Source organism: Arachis stenosperma, chromosome 9 (genome assembly GCF_014773155.1).
Source record: "Arachis stenosperma cultivar V10309 chromosome 9, arast.V10309.gnm1.PFL2, whole genome shotgun sequence".
NCBI lineage: Eukaryota > Viridiplantae > Streptophyta > Magnoliopsida > Fabales > Fabaceae > Arachis > Arachis stenosperma.
The window spans coordinates 96,296,862-96,318,947 of NC_080385.1; the positions used below are offsets into that span (position 1 = coordinate 96,296,862).

The following is a 22,086-nucleotide window of genomic DNA, read 5'->3' on the forward strand; positions in this document are numbered from 1 at the left end:
TATTTTTGAAAATCTTTTTCTTATCTTTTACATCATATTTTTGAAAATTAGCTAACAAGTAATGTGATTGATTCAAAAATTTGAAGTTTGTTACTTTCTTGTTAAGAAAGGTTCAATCTTTAAATTCTAGAATCTTATCTTTTAATTTCTTGTTAGTTAAGTAATTAATTTTAATTTTAAAATTAAATCTTTTTCAACCATATCTTATCTATCTTATCTTTTTATCATATCTTTTTCAAAATTTTATCTTTTTCAAATTTTGATTTCAAAATATCTTATCTAACTTCTTATCTTCTTATCTTTTCAAATTTGATTTTAATATCTTTTTCAACTAACTATTTGACTTTTTGTTTGTTTCTTATCTTTTTCAAAACCACCTAACTACTTTTCCCTCTCTAATTTTCGAAAATATCTCATTCTTTTTTCAAAAATTCTTTTTAATTAATTAAGTGTTTTAATTTTAATTCTATCTTATCTTTTATTTTCAAAATTATTAACTTCTTTTTCAAAATTATTTTCGAAATTCTCTATCTCTCCTCTTCTTCTATTTATTTATTTATTTACTAACACTTCTCTTCATCTTTCTTCATCTCAAATCACTACCTCTATCCTTTACCATTCTTCTTCTACCCCCTTCTTTCTCTACTAATAATAAGGATCCTCTTTGCCCAAATATAGGGGATTCCTTTTCTTTTCTTGTTTTCTTTTCTTTTATATGAGCAGGAACAAGAAAAAAGGCATTCTTGTTGAAGCTGATCCTGAATCTGAAAGGACTCTGAAGAGGAAACTAAGAAAAGACAAAAGCTTCCACCTCTGAGTAATGGGAGATAGAGAGATTCATCTCAAGGGTCCATAGCTCAATAGAAGAGCATTTGACTGCACATCAAGAGAGCATGAGAAATTTCCTCTTCAAGAAATTCCTGAGATACCTCAGGGGATACATGTTCCTTCACATAATTATTGGAAGCAACTAAGGATAGGAACACCAAAATCACTATGGATCATGCAACAGAAGCAAGGAAGAGACATAAAGGAGCTCAAAAAGCACCATTGGACCTTCAAGAAGGCGCCACCCTTACTCAGGTGGACTCATTCCTTGTTCTTATTTTCTCTGCTTTTTCGGTTTTTATGCTTCATGTCTATCTATATTTTGTGTCTCTACTTCATGATCATTAGTATGTAGTAACTATGTCTTAAAGCTATGAATAAAATCTATAAATCCTTCACCTCTCTTAAATAAAAAAAATGTTTTTAATTCAAAAGAACAAGAAGTACATAAATTTCGAATTTATCCTTGAATTTAATTTAATTATATTGATGTGGTGACAATACTTTTTGTTTTCTGAATGAATGCTTGAACAGTACATATTTTTGATCTTGTTGTTTATGAATGTTAAAATTGTTGGCTTTTGAAAGAATGATGAATAAGAGAAATGTTATTGATGATCTGAAAAATCATAAAATTGATTCTTGAAGCAAGAAAAAGCAGTGAAAAGTAAAAAGCTTGCAAAAAAAAATAATAATGGCGAAAAAAAATGGAAAGAAAAAGAAAAAGCAAGCAGAAAAAGCCAATAGCCCTTAAAACCAAAAGGCAAGGGTAAAAAGGATCCAAGGCTTTGAGCATCAATGGATAGGAGGGCCCAAGGAAATAAAATCCAGGCCTAAGCGGCTAAATCAAGCTGTCCCTAACCATGTGCTTGTGGCATGAAGGTCCAAGTGAAAAGCTTGAGACTGAGTGGTTAAAGTCGTGATCCAAAGCAAAAAGAGTGTGCTTAAGAGCTCTGGACACCTCTAACTGGGGACTCTAGCAAAGCTGAGTCACAATCTGAAAAGGTTCACCCAGTCATGTGTCTGTGGCATTTATGTATCCGGTGGTAATACTGGAAAACAAAGTGCTTAGGGCCACGGCCAAGACTCATAAGTAGCTATGTTCAAGAATCAACATGCTTAACTAGGAAAGTCAATAACACTATCCGAAATTCTAAGTTCCTAGAGAAGCCAATCATTCTAAACTTCAAAGGAAAAAGTGAGATGCTAAAACTGTTTAGAAGCAAAAAGCTACAAGTCCCGCTTATCTAATTATAATTAATATTCATTGATATTTTGAAATTTACAGTATATTCTCTTCTTTTTATCCTAATTGATTTTCAGTTGCTTGGGGACAAGCAACAATTTAAGTTTGGTGTTGTGATGAGCGGATAATTTATACGCTTTTTGGCATTGTTTTTAGTAAGTTCAAGCTACTTTTAGGGATGTTTTCATTAGTTTTTATGTTAAATTTACATTTCTGGATTTTGCTATGAGTTTGTGTGTTTTTCTGTAATTTCAGGTAATTTCTGGCTGAAATTGAGGGACTTGAGCAAAACTCTGAAAAAGGCTGACAAAAGGACTGCTGATGCTGTTGGAATCTGACCTCCCTACACTCAAAATGAATTTTCTGGAGCTACAGAACTCCAAATGGCGCGCTCTCAACGACGTTGGAAAGTAGACATCCAGAGCTTTCCAGCAATATATAATAGTCTATACTTTATTCGGGAATTGACGACGTAAATTGGCGTTGAACGCCAATTATATGTTGCTGTCTGGAGTTAAACGCCAGAAACACATCACGGCCCGGAGTTGAACGCCTAAAACACGTTATAACTTGGCGTTCGACTCCAAGAGAAGCCTCAGCTCGTGGATAGATCAAGCTCAGCCCAAACATACACCAAGTGGGCCCCGGAAGTGGATTTATGCATCAATTACTTACTCATGTAAACCCTAGTAGCTAGTCTAGTATAAATAGGATAAGTTACTATTGTATTAGACATCTTTGGTCTCAGTTTTGTTTTATTCTTTATCTTAGGAGGCTATTGATCACGTTTTAGGGGGCTGGCCATTCGGCCATGCCTGGACCTTTCACTTATGTATTTTCAACAGTGGAGTTTCTGCACACCATAGATTAAGGGTGTGGAGCTCTGCTGTACCTCAAGTTTCAATACAATTACTATTACTTTTTATTCAATTCTCTTTTATTCTTATTCTAAGATATACGTTGCACTTCAACTTGATGAATGTGATGATCTGTGACACTCATCATCATTCTCTCCTATGAACGCACGTGACTGACAACCACTTCCGTTCTACCTTAGGCCGGGCGCATATCTCTTAGATTCCCCAACAGAATCTTCGTGGTATAAGCTAGATAGATGGCGGCATTCATGGGAATCCGGAAAGTCTAACCTTGTCTGTGGTATTCTGAGTAGGATTCCGGAATTGAATGACTGTGACGAGCTTCAAACTCCTGAAGGCTGGGCGTTAGTGACAGACGCAAAAGAATCAATGGATTCTATTCCAACCTGATTGAGAACCGACAGATGATTAGCCGTGCTGTGACAGAGCATTTGGACCATTTTCACTGAGAGGATGGGATGTAGCCATTGTCAAGGGTGATACCTCCAAACGATTAGCCATGCAGTGACAGCGCATAGGACCATTTTCCCGAGAGGATGAAAAGTAGCCATTGACACTGGTGATGCCCTACATACAGCTTGCCATGGAAAGGAATAAGAAGGATTGGATGAAAGCAATAAGAAAGTAGAGATTCGAAAGGATTCTAGCATCTCCATACGCCTATCTGAAATTCCCACTATTGATTTACATAAGTATTTCTATCCTATTTTATTTTCTATTTATTTTTATTAATAATATTTGATTTTCTAAATTCCATAATTTTATCCTCCTGACTGGGATTTACAAGATGACCATAGCTTGCTTCATACCAACAATCTCTGTGGAATCGACCCTTACTCACGTAAGGTATTACTTGGATGACCCAGTACACTTGCTGGTTAGTTGAACGGAGTTGTGTCCACACATAGGTGCCATAATAATGATTCCATACAACAACAAAGAATACTACATTGATGTGATCACAATTTCGTCCACCAGCGTTCATAGGTGAGAATGATGATGAGTGTCACGGATCATCACATTCATCAAAGTATTGTGCAACGAATATCTTGGAATAAGAATAAAAGAGAATTGAATAGAAAGTAATAATAATTGTATTGAAACTTGAGGTACAGCAGAGCTCCACACCCTTAATCTATGGTGTGCAGAAATTCCACCGTTAAAAATACATAAGTAAAAGGTTCAGGCATGGCTGAATGGCCAGCCCCCAAAACGTGATCAATAGTCTCCTAAGATGAAGGATAAAACAAAACTGAGACCAAAGATGTCTAATACAATAGTAAATTATCCTATTTTTACTAGACTAGCTACTAGGGTTTACATGAGTAAGTAATTGATGCATAAATCCACTTCCGGGGCCCACTTGGTGTATGTTTGGGCTGAGCTTGATCTATCCACGAGCTGAGACTTTTCTTGGAGTTGAACTCCAAGTTATGACGTGTTTTGGGCGTTCAACTCCGGATCATGACGTTTTTCTGGCGTTTAACTCCAGACAGCAGCATGAACTTGGCATTCAACGCCAAGTTACGTCGTCAATTTCCGAATAAAGTATGGACTATTATATATTGCTGGAAAGCTCTGGATGTCTACTTTCCAACGCTGTTAAGAGCGCGCCATTTGGAATTCTGTAGCTCCAGAAAATTCATTTCGAGTGCAGGGAGGTCAGATTCCAACAGCATCAGCAGTCCTTTTGTCAGCCTTTTTCAGAGTTTTGCTCAAGTCCCTCAATTTCAGCTAGAAATTACCTGAAATCACAGAAAAACACACAAACTCATAGTAAAGTCCAGAAATGTGAATTTAACATAAAAACTAATAAAAACATCCCTAAAAGTAGCTTGAACTTACTAAAAACTACCTAAAAACAATGCCAAAAAGCGTATAAATTATCCGCTCATCAATTTGGTAACACATATTCTGATTGCTTGCATCAGTTAGCCTTGGTGCTAAAGAGATGCCAAGAGACCAACCTTGTTTTAAATTGGGAAAAATGCCATTTCATGGTTACAGAAGGAGTGGTCCTTGGTCATAAAATCTCAAAAAGGGCATAGAAGTGGACAGGGCAAAAGTAGAGGTGATTAAAAAGTTACCCCCACCTTGCAATGTCAAAGCAATTAGAAGTTTTTTGGGACATGCTGGTTTCTATAGGAGGTTTATTAGATACTTCTCTAAGGTTGCCAAGCCATTGAGCAACCTACTTGTCTCTAATGTGCCTTTTGTTTTTTATAATGAATGCATGTTAGCTTTTGAGCAGCTTAAGAACAAACTTTCCTCTGCACCTATCATAGCACCACCATGTTGGGATCTACCCTTTGAGTTGATGTGTGATGCATCAGATTTTGCTTTGGGTGCTGTTTTAGGACAGAGAAAGGATAAATTGGTGCATGTCATTTATTATGCCAGTAAGGTCCTTAATGAGAATCAAAGGAACTACACCACTACAGAGAAGGAATTACTTGCCATTGTCTTTGCTTTTGATAAATTTAGATCATATCTCATTGGTTCTAAAGTAATTGTATTCACTGATCATGCAACACTCAAATACTTGCTTACCAAACAAGAGTCCAAGCCAAGGCTAATAAGATGGATCCTGCTACTCCAAGAGTTTGACATCGAAATTAAGGATAGGAGTAAAACAGAGAACAAAGTTGCTGACCACCTCTCAAGAATCCTACGAAAAGAAGAAGGAGCACACCATCTTGCAATGAATGAAAGCTTCCCTAATGAGCAATTGATGATGATACAAGAGACCCCTTGGTTTGCTGACATAGCCAATTTCAAGGCCATTGGGGAACTACCAACCAACATCAACAAACACATGAGGAGAAAGCTCATCAAAGATGCCAAATACTATATCTGGGATGAGCTATATTTGTTTAAAAGGTGTACTGATGGGATCTTGAGGAGGTGTCTATCCCATGGGGAAGGACAAGAGGTGCTTTGGCAATGTCATGGATATGCATATGGAGGCCATTTTAGTGTAGAAAGAACAGTAGCCAAGGTGTTCCAATGTGGATTCTACTGGCCAAGCATTTTCAAGGATGCAAAGGACTTGGTGTCAAGGTGTGATGAATGCCAAAGGGCTGGCAATCTACCTAAGAATAATGGGATGCCACAAAGATTTATAATGGAGCTAGAACTATTCGATGTATGGGGATTGACTTTATGGGGCCTTTTCCATCCTCCTACTCAAATAGTTATATACTTGTGGCTGTAGATTATGTGTCAAAGTGGGTGGAGGCTATTGCCACTGCGACAAATGACAACAAGGTCATAATGAGCTTCTTAAGAAAGAACATTTTCAGCAGGTTTGGAGTTCCCAGGGCACTTATTATTGATGGAGGAACACATTTCTGCAATAAACAACTGGAAGCACTCCTTCTCAGATATAGAGTCAAGCACAAGGTGGCAACCCCTTATCATTCGCAGACCAACGTGCAAGTAGAGATTTCCAACAGGGAGCAAAAAAAAATTCTTGAAAAAACTGTTGGAAGCTCAAGAAAGGACTGGTCTAAGAAGCTAGACGATGCTTTATGGGCCTACAGGACAGCCTTCAAGACCCCCATTTGGATGTCACCATACCAACTGGTATTTGACAAGGCTTGCCACTTGCTAGTTGAACTTGAGCATAGAGCCTTCTGGGCTCTAAAACTACTGAACTTTGATGAGCAAGCTGCTGGAGAAAAGAAGCTAAGGCAACTCAACGAGCTGGAAGAATTTAGGAACCAAGCATATGAGAATGCAAAGATCTACAAAGAGAACACAAAAAGATGGCATGATCAAAAGATAGCAAGGAGGGAGTTCACTGAAGAAAAAAAGGTGTTATTGTACAATTCTAGACTTAGGTTCTTTCTTGGGAAGCTTAAGTCTAGATGGTCTGGACCCTTCACCATCATCAAAGTGTACCCCTATGGTCAAGTGGAACTCATAGAGGACAAAACACAGAGAACTTTCACTACAAATGGCCATAGACTCAAGCATTACCTGGGGGAATCACTGGATGAAAGGAGAGTGAGCTACCACCTCAACTGAAAAAGGAAGAATGTCAAGCTAGTGACGATAAAGAAGCGCTAGTTGGGAGGCACCCCAACACTTTATATCCTTTTGATTTATTGCTTTATTAGAAGTAGATTGTGAATATTAACTTAGGAAGTTAATTTCAGTTTTGATAGTTAGGATAGCTTTATGAGTTAATTTGTCTCCTATTTTTTGGAAGTGCAGCTGGATGAAAGCATTTACTGATGATGATGAGTGATTGGGCTAAGAACTAGCTATAAAGCTAAGTTTGGTGTGGCCATTCACCAACTTGATCTAGGCTTACAACCATTTGGATAAATTAAATTTTAAAGAGTAAGCCCAGAGATTAAGTTTGGTGTGGCCACCATCATACGAGAATCACTTAGCAAGCCCAATTCCACTCAATTTGAAAGCATTTAATATATTGGTGGTGGCTTGAATGAGAATTTTAATGTGTTCAGGGGAGATTAGTAGCAAAGAATGTGAAAGGATTGGAGTTACTTCTTCCCCATGAACACATTAAAAAATCCAATGATGAACCCAATTTATTGAGATGCAAATGAATTAAGTTTGGTGTCCCAAGGGACACCCATCAGTTGCAACTTCATTCACTAGCATTGAAAAAGAATGTGGATGATTATTTTGTCATTACTGATGGGATTTTCGGTTTCTTTTTTTTTCAGGAGATTGAATGGGTCCCACTTGATAGATAACAAGGAGGTCAAAGTGTACTTACACTTTAGAACTCAACATATTCAGAGGACACAATGGGATAAGGATTGGCGCCTCTTCCCACGCTAGGTGCCACTCCCCAAGTGGAAAACATTGAATTCCCTTCTTTTCCCACCATTCGAATCACACCCTTCACTCCTATAAATTCCCTCACCTTCCCATTCCCTCCCACTTCAGAACCCATTCCATACACAAAAGAAACTCACACAGACCCTTCTTTCTCTTTTCTCGTTCTTCTTTCTCTCTATCTTTCTACTTGATTGGGACAATCAAGTGCTAAGTTTGGTGTTGGGGCAAAACTTTATTTTGCTTGTGTTTCTTTGCAACACTCCGTTAATATCTCAGAACCCTCAAACATTCTCTCTCTCCATCCAATGGCACCACCAAGATCCTCAACCTCAAAGAAAAGAAATACCAAAAAACCAACCTCTGGTTCCTCAAGCTCAAACTTTAATGAGTATAAATTCCTCTCAGCATTCAACCAAAACCAATTCTATGGTTGGGTGAGTGAGAGGTAGATCATCCCAAAGGTCGGCTTCCAACTGGAAAGGAATGAGCACCTTGAGATCAACATTGAGATCAACAACAGGGGCTGGGCACTCTTCTGCAACCCACCAAAGAAAGTGATGGAAGGAGTAGTAAGGGAGTTTTATGCCAATGCCGTGCCACAGCCAGGGCAAACTTATGGGTATATTAGCTATATGAGGGGGAAATCCATTGACTATAGTCCCTCTAACATAGAAAGGGTGCTGATGGTAAACAGGATAAACTCCACTCGGAGTTATGAGGAGAGGATGAAGCAACCAGACCCAGATTTGATGAAATCCTTAATGAAATATGTGTACTAAATGTGCAGTGGATCAATGACAAAGATGAAAGACCCAACCAGCTAAGAAAAAGGGACTTGAGACCCCAAGCTAGGGGGTGGCTAGATTTTGTGAGAAGATCTTTGATCCCTACATCAAACACATCTGAGGTGACCAAGGAGAGGGCTGTACTTATATACAGTATAATAAAGGGAGAGGACGTGAATGTTGGGGAGTTAATTGCCAACAACATCAACAAGATACTAAAGAGCACTAACGAGAGCACAAGATTGGCATTCCCCAGCATCATACAAGAGCTATGTGATGACGCTGGAGTTGAGAAGGTGATTAATGAGGTGTTGGTGAAGCAAGATAAGCCTATAACTACCAAGAAGATGGCCAAGGTGTTGGCCGTCAATATACTTCAAAGGGCTAGAGAGCATAGAGCTCATGCTTATGTGCCACAACCACAACAACGAGAGGAAGAGGAGGCAAAGGAGCAACCACAATTTCTGGCACTTCAACCACCACCATACCAACAATACCAATAATTTCCTGAAGGAATGAACTGGGAGCAGCTGCAAGGAGACGTGCACCAAATAAAGGGAGATCTGCATCAACTGAGGGAAGATATCAACCAATTTCAAAGTGGCCAAATGGAGCAATGGAACCAAGTGAATGAGAAAATACACAACCTCCAAGGAAGTTTTGAGCAAGCAAGGAAGGAGCAGCAAGAGGAGTTCGATTGGGGTGAGGTGCGAAGTGCACTTAACAAAGTGATGGAGCAAAATAAATGACAGCAGAGGAACCTTGCTGAGTTCATGCATCTCTATGATGCCTGGACCATTTCAAGGAGACAATATGATATCAACACACAAGCGAAGCTGAATCACTTGTGTAATGCTGTGGCTGCCATCAATCCCAGATACCCAACATTCATGCAAGGGCTGGAGGAATTGAGTGCTAGACAAGAGAAGATCCTAGCTAAGCACAAGGAGGATGAAAGAGATTATATGAGAAGGCTAGGTTTCTGGAAGCCCAAGGACAAAAAAGCACAAGAAGGATCCTCCAAAAAGGATGGAGATGACTCTTCCCCCTCCAAGAAGAAGGATAAAGGCAATGGGCCAATGAACTAAAGAAGCTGCATAAGGTTGTTGAGTTCCATAGTTGATATTTCCCGAATTTCTAAATTCTGTTTAAGTTTTTATTTGTTTACTTTATGTTTGAGAATAATTGATAATGTTAGGATAGTTTATGTTTTATTTTACTTGAAGTCTTTCGTGAGTCCTTTGATATGCAAGAAAGAAAATGCAATGATAACTGTAGTCTTTATTTACATCAATAAAGTAGAGTTTGTCTCCATAAGAGTTGTTGTGAGTGTGTAAGAACAAGAGTAAATGAGACTAAGACTAAGAAAGCTTATTCAAAGAACTAAGAAACAAAAGACTAAGTGAAGAACCTTGAATGAAGTAAAAATAAAATAGGTCATGAGAGGTAACTAGTCCTAGAAGGCATGACAAGTAGAAGTTGAAGGGTGTTCCTTGAATATCTATAGAACCAAGAAGTAGTAAGCAGCAAAGACCCAAGGCTCTGAGCATCAACTACTAGGGAGGGAAGAGAAACATTGAAAAACTCAAAAAAAAAAGAGTTAGAAACTCTAGTAGATGCTTGTGGTGAAGATGTGTCAAGAAGAGGCCTGAGCAAGTAAATTCTCAAGGGTGTTTCAACACCTAACACCCTAAAGCCAACTGGCTTGGAAGTGTTAATTGAAAGCCTAGCTAAAGGATTGTCTTGAGACAAAACACTTAGAGTCGTGGTCAATAAATACAAAAGAAGCACAAAAGGAGAAAATGAGCTAACTCTTACTACTTCAAGGTGACAATCAATGAAAAGGACCCCTAAGATACATACTTGGAGAAACCCTTAAGGATCTAGGAACCCTTTGTGACATTCAAAGCATTCATGCATGTGTTGAACACTTAGTCCAATTCGTGACTGGTATTAAAAAGGTCCAATAATGTATGTATATTGGACCTTTTGAGACAATTATAGATTCTGGGAGGCAATTCTAATTGGTCAATAAAAAAAGATTTTAATTCAAAGGCATTTGCGGGTAAAAGAGTACTTGAACAAACGTTGAATACGACAATACCCGAAGGTTCACAAGTAGCTGAATATTTATTCCAAAAGGGCGGAAATCATAAAATTTTTTAATAATTTGCAATCAATTCATTCCATTTTTTCCTTTTTCGAGGATAAATTTACATATTTAAAATTTTTTTCCGATGTACGAATACCCTATCCTATCCATCTGGAAATCTTAGTTCAAACTCTTCGATAAGAGGCCCTATGGAGAATGTGCTCAGAAATCCATAATAGAGTCCGACCACAACGACCAAATTCATTATCTTCATGCATAAGTATACTAGATTATCCAGTATAAAAGATTGAAAAATCATCGCAAACCTCTGTTTTTTATTATCTTCTGTTTTTTATTATCTATTGCAATCTCCAGATTATTATCTAATTTTAAATCCATATATTTATATAATGATTTTTCAACCTTCCATATTTCTATATAGAAATAGAAAGAGATAGACTAGAAACGACATCTCTTATCTCACTGACACCAAAGAGAGGGATCTAAAATGAGTGGAATTTTGATATGGGTGGAATATAATGAAATAGAGCCACTTTGAGGTTCCTTTGAAATGAGGCATGGAACGGAGCCATTGCGAAAAAGTTCTACGAGTTACGAAGGAAACTTCGAGCTCATATTGGTCATGGGTTGAGAACGGGAATTGAACTCTATGAGATCAAATTTCCCGTTGTTCCTCAGTAGCTCAGTGGTAGAGCGGTCGGCTGTTAACTGACTGGTCGTAGGTTCGAATCCTACTTGGGGAGGTTTGGTTCATTCCGAATTCAATTAGATTATATATAACATAATAGATAAAATAAATTTCATTGTATAAGTATACATAAAAAAACCCTTTTGTTAAGAAATAGAATTCTCGGGATAGGAATAAACAAATCATGGATAAATCTAAGCGACTCTTTCTTAAACCCAAACGATCTTTTCGTAGGCGTTTGCCCCTGATCCAATCGGGGAATACCACAAAGAGAGAGCGTACCTATTAAAAAAGCTGTTTTTGTAATTGGCGTATGTTTTGTTAACCCACCCATAAGAACCATATTTTGACTTTTTTCTGGAGAATATCCAACAATAGTTTCCATTGAATGAATAATTGATCCAGATCCTAAGAACAACAATGCTTATTCATCGCTCCCGAAAAGGAATCTATTGATTCTCTCCCAATTGGTTGGATTGGACCGTAGGTGCGATGATTTACTTCACGGGCGAGGTCTCTGGTTCAAGTCCAGGATGGCCCAGCTGCGCCAAGGAAAAGAATAGAACACTGACTCCTTCATGCATGCTCCACTTGGCTCGGGGGGATATAGCTCAATTGGTAGAGCTCCGCTCTTGCAATTGGGTGGGTAGCTGACCCTCGTAGTCCGTTCTTTCAAAAAGCAAAATAAGAGCATAATTTTTTCGCTATTTATTGAAAATAAAGGATTTCCCCCGCTTAATAGGTAAGCATTTGCTACCAATGGGGAAATTTGTCTAGAGCAGCAGGTGCTGTAGTGAAACTGATTGCAAAAGAGAGGAAATCGGCCACATTAAAATTACCTTCTGGAGATGTCCGTTTGATATCCAAAAACTGCTCAGCAACAGTCGGACAAGTGGGGAATGTTGGGGTAAACCAGAAAACTTTGGATAGAGTCGGATCTAAATGTTGGCTAGGTAAGCGTCTTGTAGTAAGAGGAGTAGTTATGAACCCTGTAGATCATCCCCATGGGGGTGGTGAAGGGAGGGCCCCAATTGGTAGAAAAAAACCCACAACTCCTTAGGGTTATCCTCTCATTTTTTTTCTTATTTTTCTTTCGTCTAAACAATTTTTATTTATTTATTTATTTATTTTTAATCTAAATAACACACACATTTTTTTTTTAATTTTCTTTTTTTCTATTTTCTTTCCGAACAAGGTGTATGGGTGAAAATTGAAATTGAGTTCCACCTTCGAATTTGGGGGTATTAACTCCTATCACTAACATTTTATGTTGTAACATACCAGAGTCACACGCAATCCAGCAGTCCAGCGCCACCAACAACGTGACAGAGCTCTCCACTCTCCTCAGTGATAGCCCCTAGACCCCTCCACTCTTTGCCGGCAGTCAGCGTCACAGCGACACAACAACACTGGCATCCCATTCAGCCCTCGCGACACAGCAACAGTCGCAGTGCGGTCGCCTTCTCACCTTCCTCCGTTCCGTAGCCGCCGCCTCCGTCGCCTTCCTCGGTAGCCACCGTTTCCTTGCCGTCGCCTTCCAGATTCCGCTGCTGCCATCATCCTCCACACCTTCCTCCACGCTCTCTGAGTCTCTAGAATGGAGATGCCTCAGGTAATTTTATTTGTTTCTAAATGATTTGTTTCTACTTTCTAATTTTATCTTTTCAATTTGAACAAAATTAAAGCTAGCTTGTGTTGATTTTTTATTTATGGAGTTGCTGAATGCTGATGAACAGAATTTGTATGCCTGGGTTGCTGCTGAACTGAATTTTATTTGGTTCTGAACTGGGTTTTTTTTTAATCTACTTTTTGGTTATGATTATATGTTCCTGGTTCTGATTTTTTGGTTAGGGTTTTGGTTATGGTTATTTGTTCTTGTTTCTAATTATTTGGTTCTAATTTTTTATTTGGTTATGAACTGATTTCTAAATTTTTATTTGATCTGAACTGATTTTTTTGACACTTGTTTGGGTGAGCTTCTACAAAAATATAATATTTTTTTAAAAGATTTTTAAAAAAAGTAGAAGTAATTTTATGTTTAGATATCTCATGTAAAAATATTTTTTATTTAGCAATTGTATATCTGTATTTGGGTATAAATGATATAAAAGTAATTTTTTATTTATTTATTATGTTAAAAATATGTTTTAAAAATAAAAAAGATCTTTTAAAAAAATATGTAAATTGTAGTTTTTAATAAAAGATGTTTTTTTTTTCTAGTTCACCAAGACAAGCACTTATTGTATGTTTTGTTATTATTATGTGTTCTTGGTTCTGATTTTAAGGGTAGGATTTTGATTCTTTTCTGATTTGTTCTTGTTGTGAATGTTTGGTTCTAATTTTTTTGCTTTATATTTCTGCAGTTTGATTGATCACAGGGCAAGTGAGAACATTGGTGTTTCAGAAGGTGAAACAGTTTAAAAACCGACAAACCAAACCAAACTGTACTGCGAACACCTCTAGTTTCGGGTGTTAGCCCTTTTTCTTGCCCAAAAGAAAAAAAAAAAAGATGGAAGTTATGTCTTTTTGTGTCACATTCACCCAATTTCATACATTTTCCTTTCTGAAACCAAAAGTAACAACAACCGAAATTCAGGGCCTTTCACTACCCAATAATAGGAGCAAACATTGCAATCTTTATTCATTTTCTTCTTCATCTTCAAGAAGTATAGCAGCAACAGCAACACTATACCCTTCCACCACCCAGAAGAACCGCTACTGGATGGTACTCATGGAGCCTCCACCTCATGGTGTCACCTCCAAGTCACAACTCATCGATTATTACGCCAACACTCTACACAAAGTCCTTGCCAGGTTTTGCCTCCTTTTTCATGCTCGTTCTCTTTTTGTTTTTAAGTTGAGCTGAAAATTACTATAATTTTTGCTTCAAACAGTGAGAGAGATGCTCAAATGTGTATATATGATGCTTCCTGCGATACACACTTTGGTTTCTGTTGTGACATTGATCCACAAATAACCTCCCAACTCACAAGTAAGTTGTTGCTTTTCTTATTAATACAATGCATCTTAGATGTTTGAAGTTTAGTCTGTGGTATAGTATTGCACAATTGGCAATTACCATTGGTATTATACTATTATTCTTGAAGTAACTTTTCTGTTATTGTGCCCATATGTTTTTAGGTTTACCGGGGGTCTTGTTGGTTAGGCCTGATCCGGATTTCAGTTCTTCGAAAAAGGACTATAGTCTATCAAGTGGTCAAGAAGGTCTGCTATCGAATTCAAAACTACAATTTGAAACCAACATGTTATTCTTTCTTGAGAATTCAAAGCATTGGCTTGTTAGAATTGATAAACCTGCTGTTGGGATTGTTACAAAGGCTCAGATTGTCGATTATTTTGTTCAAATATTGACCAAGGTGATGGGAAAGTAAGAACAATGTACTTCTTTTGCATTAATTTTTATCACCTTTTCTTTTTACCTAAAGTTAGATGACAGTAATGTCTTCCCTATGTAGCGAAAAGGATGCTCAGATGTGCATATATCATGTTTCCTGGAAAAAAATATTTGGTTTTTGCTGTGAACTTGATGACGACTGTGCACAGGAGTTAGTTGGTTAGCACTGTTATGCTTAAAATTCAGTCATTTTGTGTAGAAGTATAAATTTCCACATTAAGTGTCCTTTTGTGGCCCAGGTGTGCCTGGTGTCTTATCAGTTCAACCAGATAATAATTTTGAGTCAGCAAATAAGGATTATGAAGGTTAGCAATCTTTCCAATAATTTTTGTGTTAGTTTCTTTTATATGCATTTGAAGATCCTTGGTCTTAGCCCACGTGATACTTGGTTCTTGATTGCATTGAAAATCCTTCTAAATGCAAGGAAAAAATCATATTGTTTCCACTCCGTTTAATTTAATATAGGTTGTATTTTTTTAGATAAACAGTATACAAAACTTGAAATGCGCAGGTGAGTTTTATTTATAGGTCATAAAAAAATTTTGCTGAGTTAACATTTGGTGTAAAATTTCTGGTTTAGGTTGATAGTTTATAATTTTCTTTCTATGAGATTGTGTTCAAATACCTAATTCATGGTTTTCTCAGGTAATAACTTAGAAAACAGTTTGAGTGTGCAAAAATCTTTTGAAACAAGTCAGGCAGCTCCCCTGCGAACGAAAAAGCTTTTTGTGACAGGTACTCACAAGACTGACTCTTGATATAAATCGATCTTCTGTTCTGTCCCTGTGTATATATGTTATATGCTGATTTTTCAACTAAAAAAAATGAGAACTGCCTTTCCTTTCGAAAATATTTAAGTTAATGAACATGAAAAAAATATCAGTCAAAGAAAATCATGTTTTTTTTTTCCTTGAGAAATTATTCATTGTATTAAGAGAGTATTAATTGCTCTAATGTGGCTATCATGTTGAGTTTCATTTCCATACCATTTACCTACTTTTTATTCTGTGGGACAACACAATTTTATCTTAAGGAGAGCATTCTTGGTTCTCGAAAGATATGATACCACTTGACAATTTATTTTAATATTACAACATTTTTCTCTTAAACAGGGCTATCGTTTTATACATCTGAGAAAACCTTACGTGCAGCATTTGAAGGCTTTGGTGATCTTGTTGAAGGTAGCTCATCCTTCAAATATTGCATAATTTGCTCATCAATATTTAGTCTCTCAAGACCAAAGCAAACTTGCCTCAGCCTTTACTAATAAATGGTTATGCTTGACAGTCAAAATTATTATGGATAAAATTTCCAAAAGGTCCAAGGGTTATGCATTTGTTGAGTACACCACGGAGGAGGCTGCAAGCGCAGCATTGAAAGAGATGAATGGCCAGGTACATTCTTCTCGGTTCTCTATTTTTTTACACATTTTACCGGCATTTTTTTGTTTTCTTTCTTTCCTGGTTGTTATGGAAAATGAAAAGAATCTTGGATTTGAAAATATAGGATAACAGAAGCTAGGTGGTCTTTGATGATTTCATTTTGCTACAGATTATTAATGGATGGATGATAGTAGTGGATGTTGCCAAGACTAACCCGCCAAGGCACAACAGGGGTCATGTCAGGCCATCAGTTTGACAAGCCAAAAGCCTTTCAAGGTATTAACTATTTCTAGCCCTGCGCTCTTATTATAAGTCAAGATAACACAAACCAGAATACTGCAGAACATAATAGAATTATGTGCAATTATTATAGCCAACTATTCTCAACCTTAGGAGTCATTTCTATTTTATTTATGTTTATCCTGTCTTTTCCAGAGTTAAATCTTAACTATTAGTTGACTTGGTCTTGTACTAGCAGTAATAGACTAATACTTGGGATTAATTTTATATAATACCTGTGATCAATTTTATATATTTTCACATTAGTCAAAGAAATTCAGCTCCATATTAATTTTGATGCATAATTCAATTTTTTTAAATGATAAAAAAATATTACCCGCTCTTTATCTTAATTTAAAAAATCCGCTGTTTTATATCTGATTATAGTTATCCTACAAGGTTCCCAATAATCACTATCAAAATAGTTCACTCATATTACCTGCTGATTTAATGACAATCCTTTTTGCTTTTATGGTCTGTTATCTGTTGCTTAAAGTAAAAACTAACTTCATGGCATATTCTTCCCCCTTGTATCTATTCTAATATGTTTATGTCATGAATAATTCTAGGATTAAGGTTGTTTCTATACAGAACATTGAATAGTTCTTCTCCTACTATATGGAAATTAAAATAATCAGAGGATTCTCTGTCACCTCACATAAGTAATGATGAAAATTGTAAATAAGACGAGAGATACTCTAAAATAGGACAAGGTGATTTGTGTGGTACAACATTGGTGGGGGTGAGTTATGTAAGAAAAATATAAAGATAAAAAAAATATAATTGGTAAGAGAAAAGTATATGGTTTTGCATCTGCAAAGAGAAAGAGATATAATGTTTTTTGGTGACAAGAGGTCCCAAAAGGGAAGAAAACAAACTAGGAGGCTATTCTAGCATTCAAGCTAACAAAATGCATAAGCTCCTCTGTTAACTCAATCTAGGTAATATGATCAGATGCACTTCTAGCACAGTTATTATACTCGGATTGGACTGACCAATTCGATAAGAAAACCGGTGAACTGATACTTGTGCTAGTCCAATTTCAATTTTTGACCATTTTGTCAATTGACCCGTAGAAAACCGGTGCAAAACCGAACCTGTTGACCTGATGGGTCAATGCCATCTGTGCATCTCCACGGGTGGAACAGCAGCAAGCTAGATCATAGGAGGAGTACCATAGCCTTTAAAAAGGTTTCCAGCAGCAAAGTCCCCACACGCCACCTCCTTGCATCATCAAGCAAGTGTCTTTTGTTGTGTTAGAAAGCATTATAAACACTCTCTTCCTTTAGTAGCTAGGTAATATGGAACTTGAGGTTTCATTCAAGGGCGCGGCTTTGGTGAGCCGAACATCTTTGGCTAACCAAGCATAAGACTTCACTATCGCTGACCAGTGCGCACTTTTAATGAGAGCCGTTGGATTATTTTGTTTTTTAATCCACCGGTGGAGATCACCCTGAAAGTTGATTGTTTTGATTGGCTAATGAATGCTTTTTGCAACTTTTGTGTCAAAGAGGTTACTTTAGAAAAATTTAATTTGTTGCTAGTTATTGTTGTTAGATCTGAAATGTCTTTGGGTTTATATGGCAAAAATTTATGAATTTGTAAGTTTAAATTAATTAGAGTTAAGTATTCCGTATTATGTTAACTAAATGACGATGAAGTTGGGCTGGGAATGAGATGCATCGTGGACGTCAGTTTGTCGCATAGAAGAAACGCACGAGTTTACATTTCTGCCACTCGCTATCATGCCGTTTATGTTTGAGTTGCACGAAGTTACTCCGCCCAGAATTGCGGTGCAAAAATTGCCTACTCGTTGAATTGCGTATCTGCCGCGATGCAAGCATTCCAAGGATGACGAAACGTTAGTGTTATCACCGGAACCGGACTCGATCCCCATGATGACGAGTGGTGGTTCAGGCAGAGGATTAGATTGGCCAGAGAGGATCAGAGAAGAAGGATCAAAGCAGCACAGGGAAGTGTGCTTGGTGAGTGACAGAGAGGGAGAAGAGATTTTAGGTCGGGCGGGTCAACTTGGCACGTAGTTGGGTTGGGCTTGGTTGCAGTCAATACCTATGAGAAAAAACATAATGGAGCTTTATATTTTTTTCTAAAACGAATGTTTGGCTAATGGATTGGGTTATTAATAATGTTGTTAAAAATATACCAATCCTTTAATACGGTCCCTTCTTTTTTTTTTTCTTGGATGGGTTGGGTAACTAAACCCAACAAACCAAGCCCAGAATAAGACACTTAATCCCTCAAACTAACTCCCTACCTACCCGGATGAATTGCTTTCCTCCCCTGCAACCAAACTTCTAAAAGGAAACACAATTAACTACACTACTATAAAGAAGCACAATTGACGCCAAAAAGAGATCAAGTAAAACTGTGGGGCCGCTTCGAGGAGCAAAAGCGCGGGACGAGATGCACCTCACTCCAGAACGCGGACGATCTGGTGCGGGGAGACGGGGGAGCTGCAACTTGGTTCTGAGCTTGAGAAGAAAATAGGATGCAACTTAGAAATCGCTGTGAAACCCATCGCTGATGCGACTCTGACATGGTGCCACTGATGATGGAAAGGTAAGTCCAACTTCTCATTCCTAATTATCTCTGCAATCTGTTTGGGCGGGTTAGATGGCCAATTATTGGTTAGTTGATTTTGCAATTTCAGAGATGCCAAGGTGTGAGCTAGCTTGTTCCCTTCTCGAGGAATCCAAGAAAAACCACAGTTTGGAAGTCTCCTCTGGATAGCTTTAATGTCTTGAATTATTGGTTCTACTTCCCAAAATGTAATTCCTTCTTTGATTGCTTGAATAAGTTGAAAGCAGTCAGATTCAATAGTTGCATTATCAATTTTGAAATTTTCTATTAAAATGATTGCTTCTCTTATGGCAGTTGCTTTTGCAAGGATGCTGGAGTTCGTTTGGATTTTTGAAGTTGTCCCTCCCATGAGAGTTCCATTGCAATCTCTGATCGCTACTGCTATACTTCTGGATTTTGTGTCATTGGAGAAGGCTGCATCCGTATTCAATTTGAGCCAATTTTGAGGAGGGGCTCTCCAGATTATAGGTACCGTCTTTCTCCTATTTGATTCTTTGGTGCTATTATTTTCCTTCTCTGTTGCTTTGAAATATTCTAGTTCAAGATTTTTTGCATAGTTGATAGTAGACTTTGGATCAGGTTCTGTGTCATGAAAAACTTTTTCATTTCTTGTTTTTCAAATTGCCCACATTGTGATACCAATTCGACTCCACATTTGATTTGCTTCTATTCTGCCTCTTTGGTTGCACTTCCTAAACATTTCTTGTAGCCACATCCCGACTGAGTTTACGCTTTCCTTTGTTGGTGTACATTGAGCTTGCGAGCCAAACCATACCGCTCTTATCCAATCACATAGTAGTAGAGCATGTTCGATGGTTTCCTCCGCCTGCATACAAATAGGACATAGATTACTGTTAGTTATCTTTTTCTTAATCAAATTGGCTTTTAGCGGGAGAATATTATGGATTGTCCTCACTTCCCGGAACAAACAAGAATTAAAAAAAAAAGTCACAGTTAAAGTTTATTAGTAGATGATTAATTTAACAGAAGTATTAAATTATTGAATGATATAATAATTATAATATTTTGTAAAACCAAAATAGTTGAATAATGTGAAATTTTGTCAGATGTGCATAAATAAATTTATCATGGTAAACAATTGATCATGGTGTATAAAATTACTAAAAGAGTTGAATAATGAACATGAATATATGTACTAATGGCTTATTATATTCGTACAATATACTATAATTATTAATGTTATTATAAAGTCCGCATTACATATTATTTTATTCTAACCTTAGAGAGAAGTACAGTAAATTTATTTAAACCATTCCTTTTGTATTCTCTATTCATGGAAACAATTTAATAGGAAATGTTACTCTTTATATAATGTAACGGGAGTCACTTAGGTAAAGACGCTTAAAACATTTTTTTTAAAGTTTTTTTTTAATAATTAATATTCAACCTATATAATCGATCAAACTGTGTTATTTTTGTCAAAATTAGATGAAATAAATCAGTTTGATCGAAAAATCGATAAACCAAATCTTGAACCAATTTAAATTAATATTTTTTTATAAAAATGACTATAATACCTTTATTATAAAAAATGACTTAAAATATTTCTACTATATATTTTAAAACTCTAAATTCTAATCTTTCTCTTCTCTATGCCATCATAGAATTAGAATTTAGGATTTTTAAAATTAATATATATAATAAGAATATTTTAATCATTTTTTATAATAAGAGTATTATAGTTATTTTCTATAAAAAAATATTAATTTATATCGGTTCAAAATTTGATTTATCGAGATTTTTAGGTCAAATTGGTTTGTTTGGTCTAATTTTGACAAAAATAATACAGTTTGATCGATTATATAGGTTAAATTTTAATTATTAAAAAGAGTCTTTAAAAAAAGATGTTTTAAGCGTCTTTATGTGAATGGCTCCCGTATGTAATATTACGCGATGCTAAAAATTATAATATAATAATATTCTTTTCTCTTATTATTTGGTTTTGTCTAAAAGCATCAATAAAGAAACGTACGAGGCACTGAATCCTAATGTCAGTATAATAAAGTTAAGAAAACAATATAATAATAACAAATAGAACGCTCTGTGGTCGTTCCTTGATATTCTCCAATAACCTAACCTTTTTGCAAATGGCTGGAACATCCAAGAAGAATAGAAAGAAAAGGAATGTAGCCGTTGAGTATGAATTTCTGCTTAATATTTTTCCTTATAACATATGGGTGAGGATTGCCACGAAGATTGCATCGAATTCGATTCAGGAACTGTTCCATATGCAGGTAACATGCAAGGTGTTTCTTGATGCAGCGATGTCCGACGCTGTCTACAAGTATGCGACGATGTGGTATCTGCTACTAGTGTCCTCTTCATATTACTTTGATCGGCCTGAAAGGAGGTTCATTGATCGCTGCGTGAAAGCGGGAAATCCGGATGTTTTATTCTGGCATGGGTTGATGCAGTATTTCTAAATTGGCCACCGTGACTTTGGAATGCAGCAACTGGCTAGGGCTGCAACGGAAGACAATGTTGAAGTCGGTTACGTGTGTGGCATGCCGCTGCTATGTAATAACAAAGACAAAGCAGCAAAGAAGGGGAGTTGAATTTTTTGAAGTTATACGTACTTCTGGAACAGTCGAAAGGTGCAGAGAGCTCTTAAGGGAATTGTTTGAGCAGTGGTGGGTGCAGGAGAAATCTTCAGATCCTGAATAGCCCGTGGTTTGTCGGTCTACTAGTTGTCCTACCAGCAACGCTATGGGCGTTGTCGAAGATGTGTTCAGTGTCTTGTGTGTACTGTCTGACTGATTACGAGGTGAGGGTCTTCTTAAAAATGTTTACATTTTAATGAACATTATTATTTAGCAATTTTTTTGTTTGTTTAAATGAACATTATTATTTAGCAATTTTTTTTTTGTTTAAATGTATTGTTTATGCTTCTCTTATCTGACAGTACAGTATCTAACATTGTCTTTTGTTTTGTTATGAATGATTATTTCTCTTTAACAAATAAATTATGTTTTTATTATGTTTCTACTTGTGTGTGTGGAAAAATCTCAGTTTAATATGGTATAGAAGGCTTATTC

At 36.7% G+C, this 22,086-nt stretch overlaps 1 protein-coding gene and 1 non-coding gene across 8 annotated transcripts; both read left to right on the forward strand.

Moving 5' to 3' along the window:
* The first annotated feature begins 11,336 nt into the window (after positions 1-11,336).
* On the forward strand, positions 11,337-11,408 carry TRNAN-GUU (transfer RNA asparagine (anticodon GUU)). Its single transcript has one exon. It is a non-coding gene; the product is annotated as a tRNA-Asn (tRNA).
* Positions 11,409-12,590: 1,182 nt separating this feature from the next.
* LOC130948098 (organelle RRM domain-containing protein 1, chloroplastic-like) lies at positions 12,591-21,957 on the forward strand. 7 transcript variants are annotated; one of them, XM_057876802.1, is made up of 14 exons: positions 12,591-12,965; positions 13,717-14,167; positions 14,248-14,345; positions 14,495-14,741; positions 14,830-14,927; positions 15,008-15,073; positions 15,414-15,503; positions 15,881-15,949; positions 16,056-16,162; positions 16,320-16,426; positions 17,506-19,009; positions 19,101-19,218; positions 19,325-19,498; positions 21,286-21,957. In XM_057876802.1, the coding sequence occupies exons 2-10, from the start codon at positions 13,863-13,865 to the stop codon at positions 16,404-16,406; spliced, it is 1,167 nt and encodes a 388-aa protein (XP_057732785.1). In that variant the 5' UTR covers positions 12,591-12,965; positions 13,717-13,862; the 3' UTR covers positions 16,407-16,426; positions 17,506-19,009; positions 19,101-19,218; positions 19,325-19,498; positions 21,286-21,957. The 7 variants fall into 7 exon arrangements, with proteins under 7 accessions (XP_057732785.1, XP_057732787.1, XP_057732790.1 ...); XM_057876804.1 differs by having other exon boundaries at positions 18,752-19,009; XM_057876807.1 differs by having other exon boundaries at positions 15,029-15,073; positions 16,320-19,009.
* Positions 21,958-22,086: the final 129 nt, after the last annotated feature.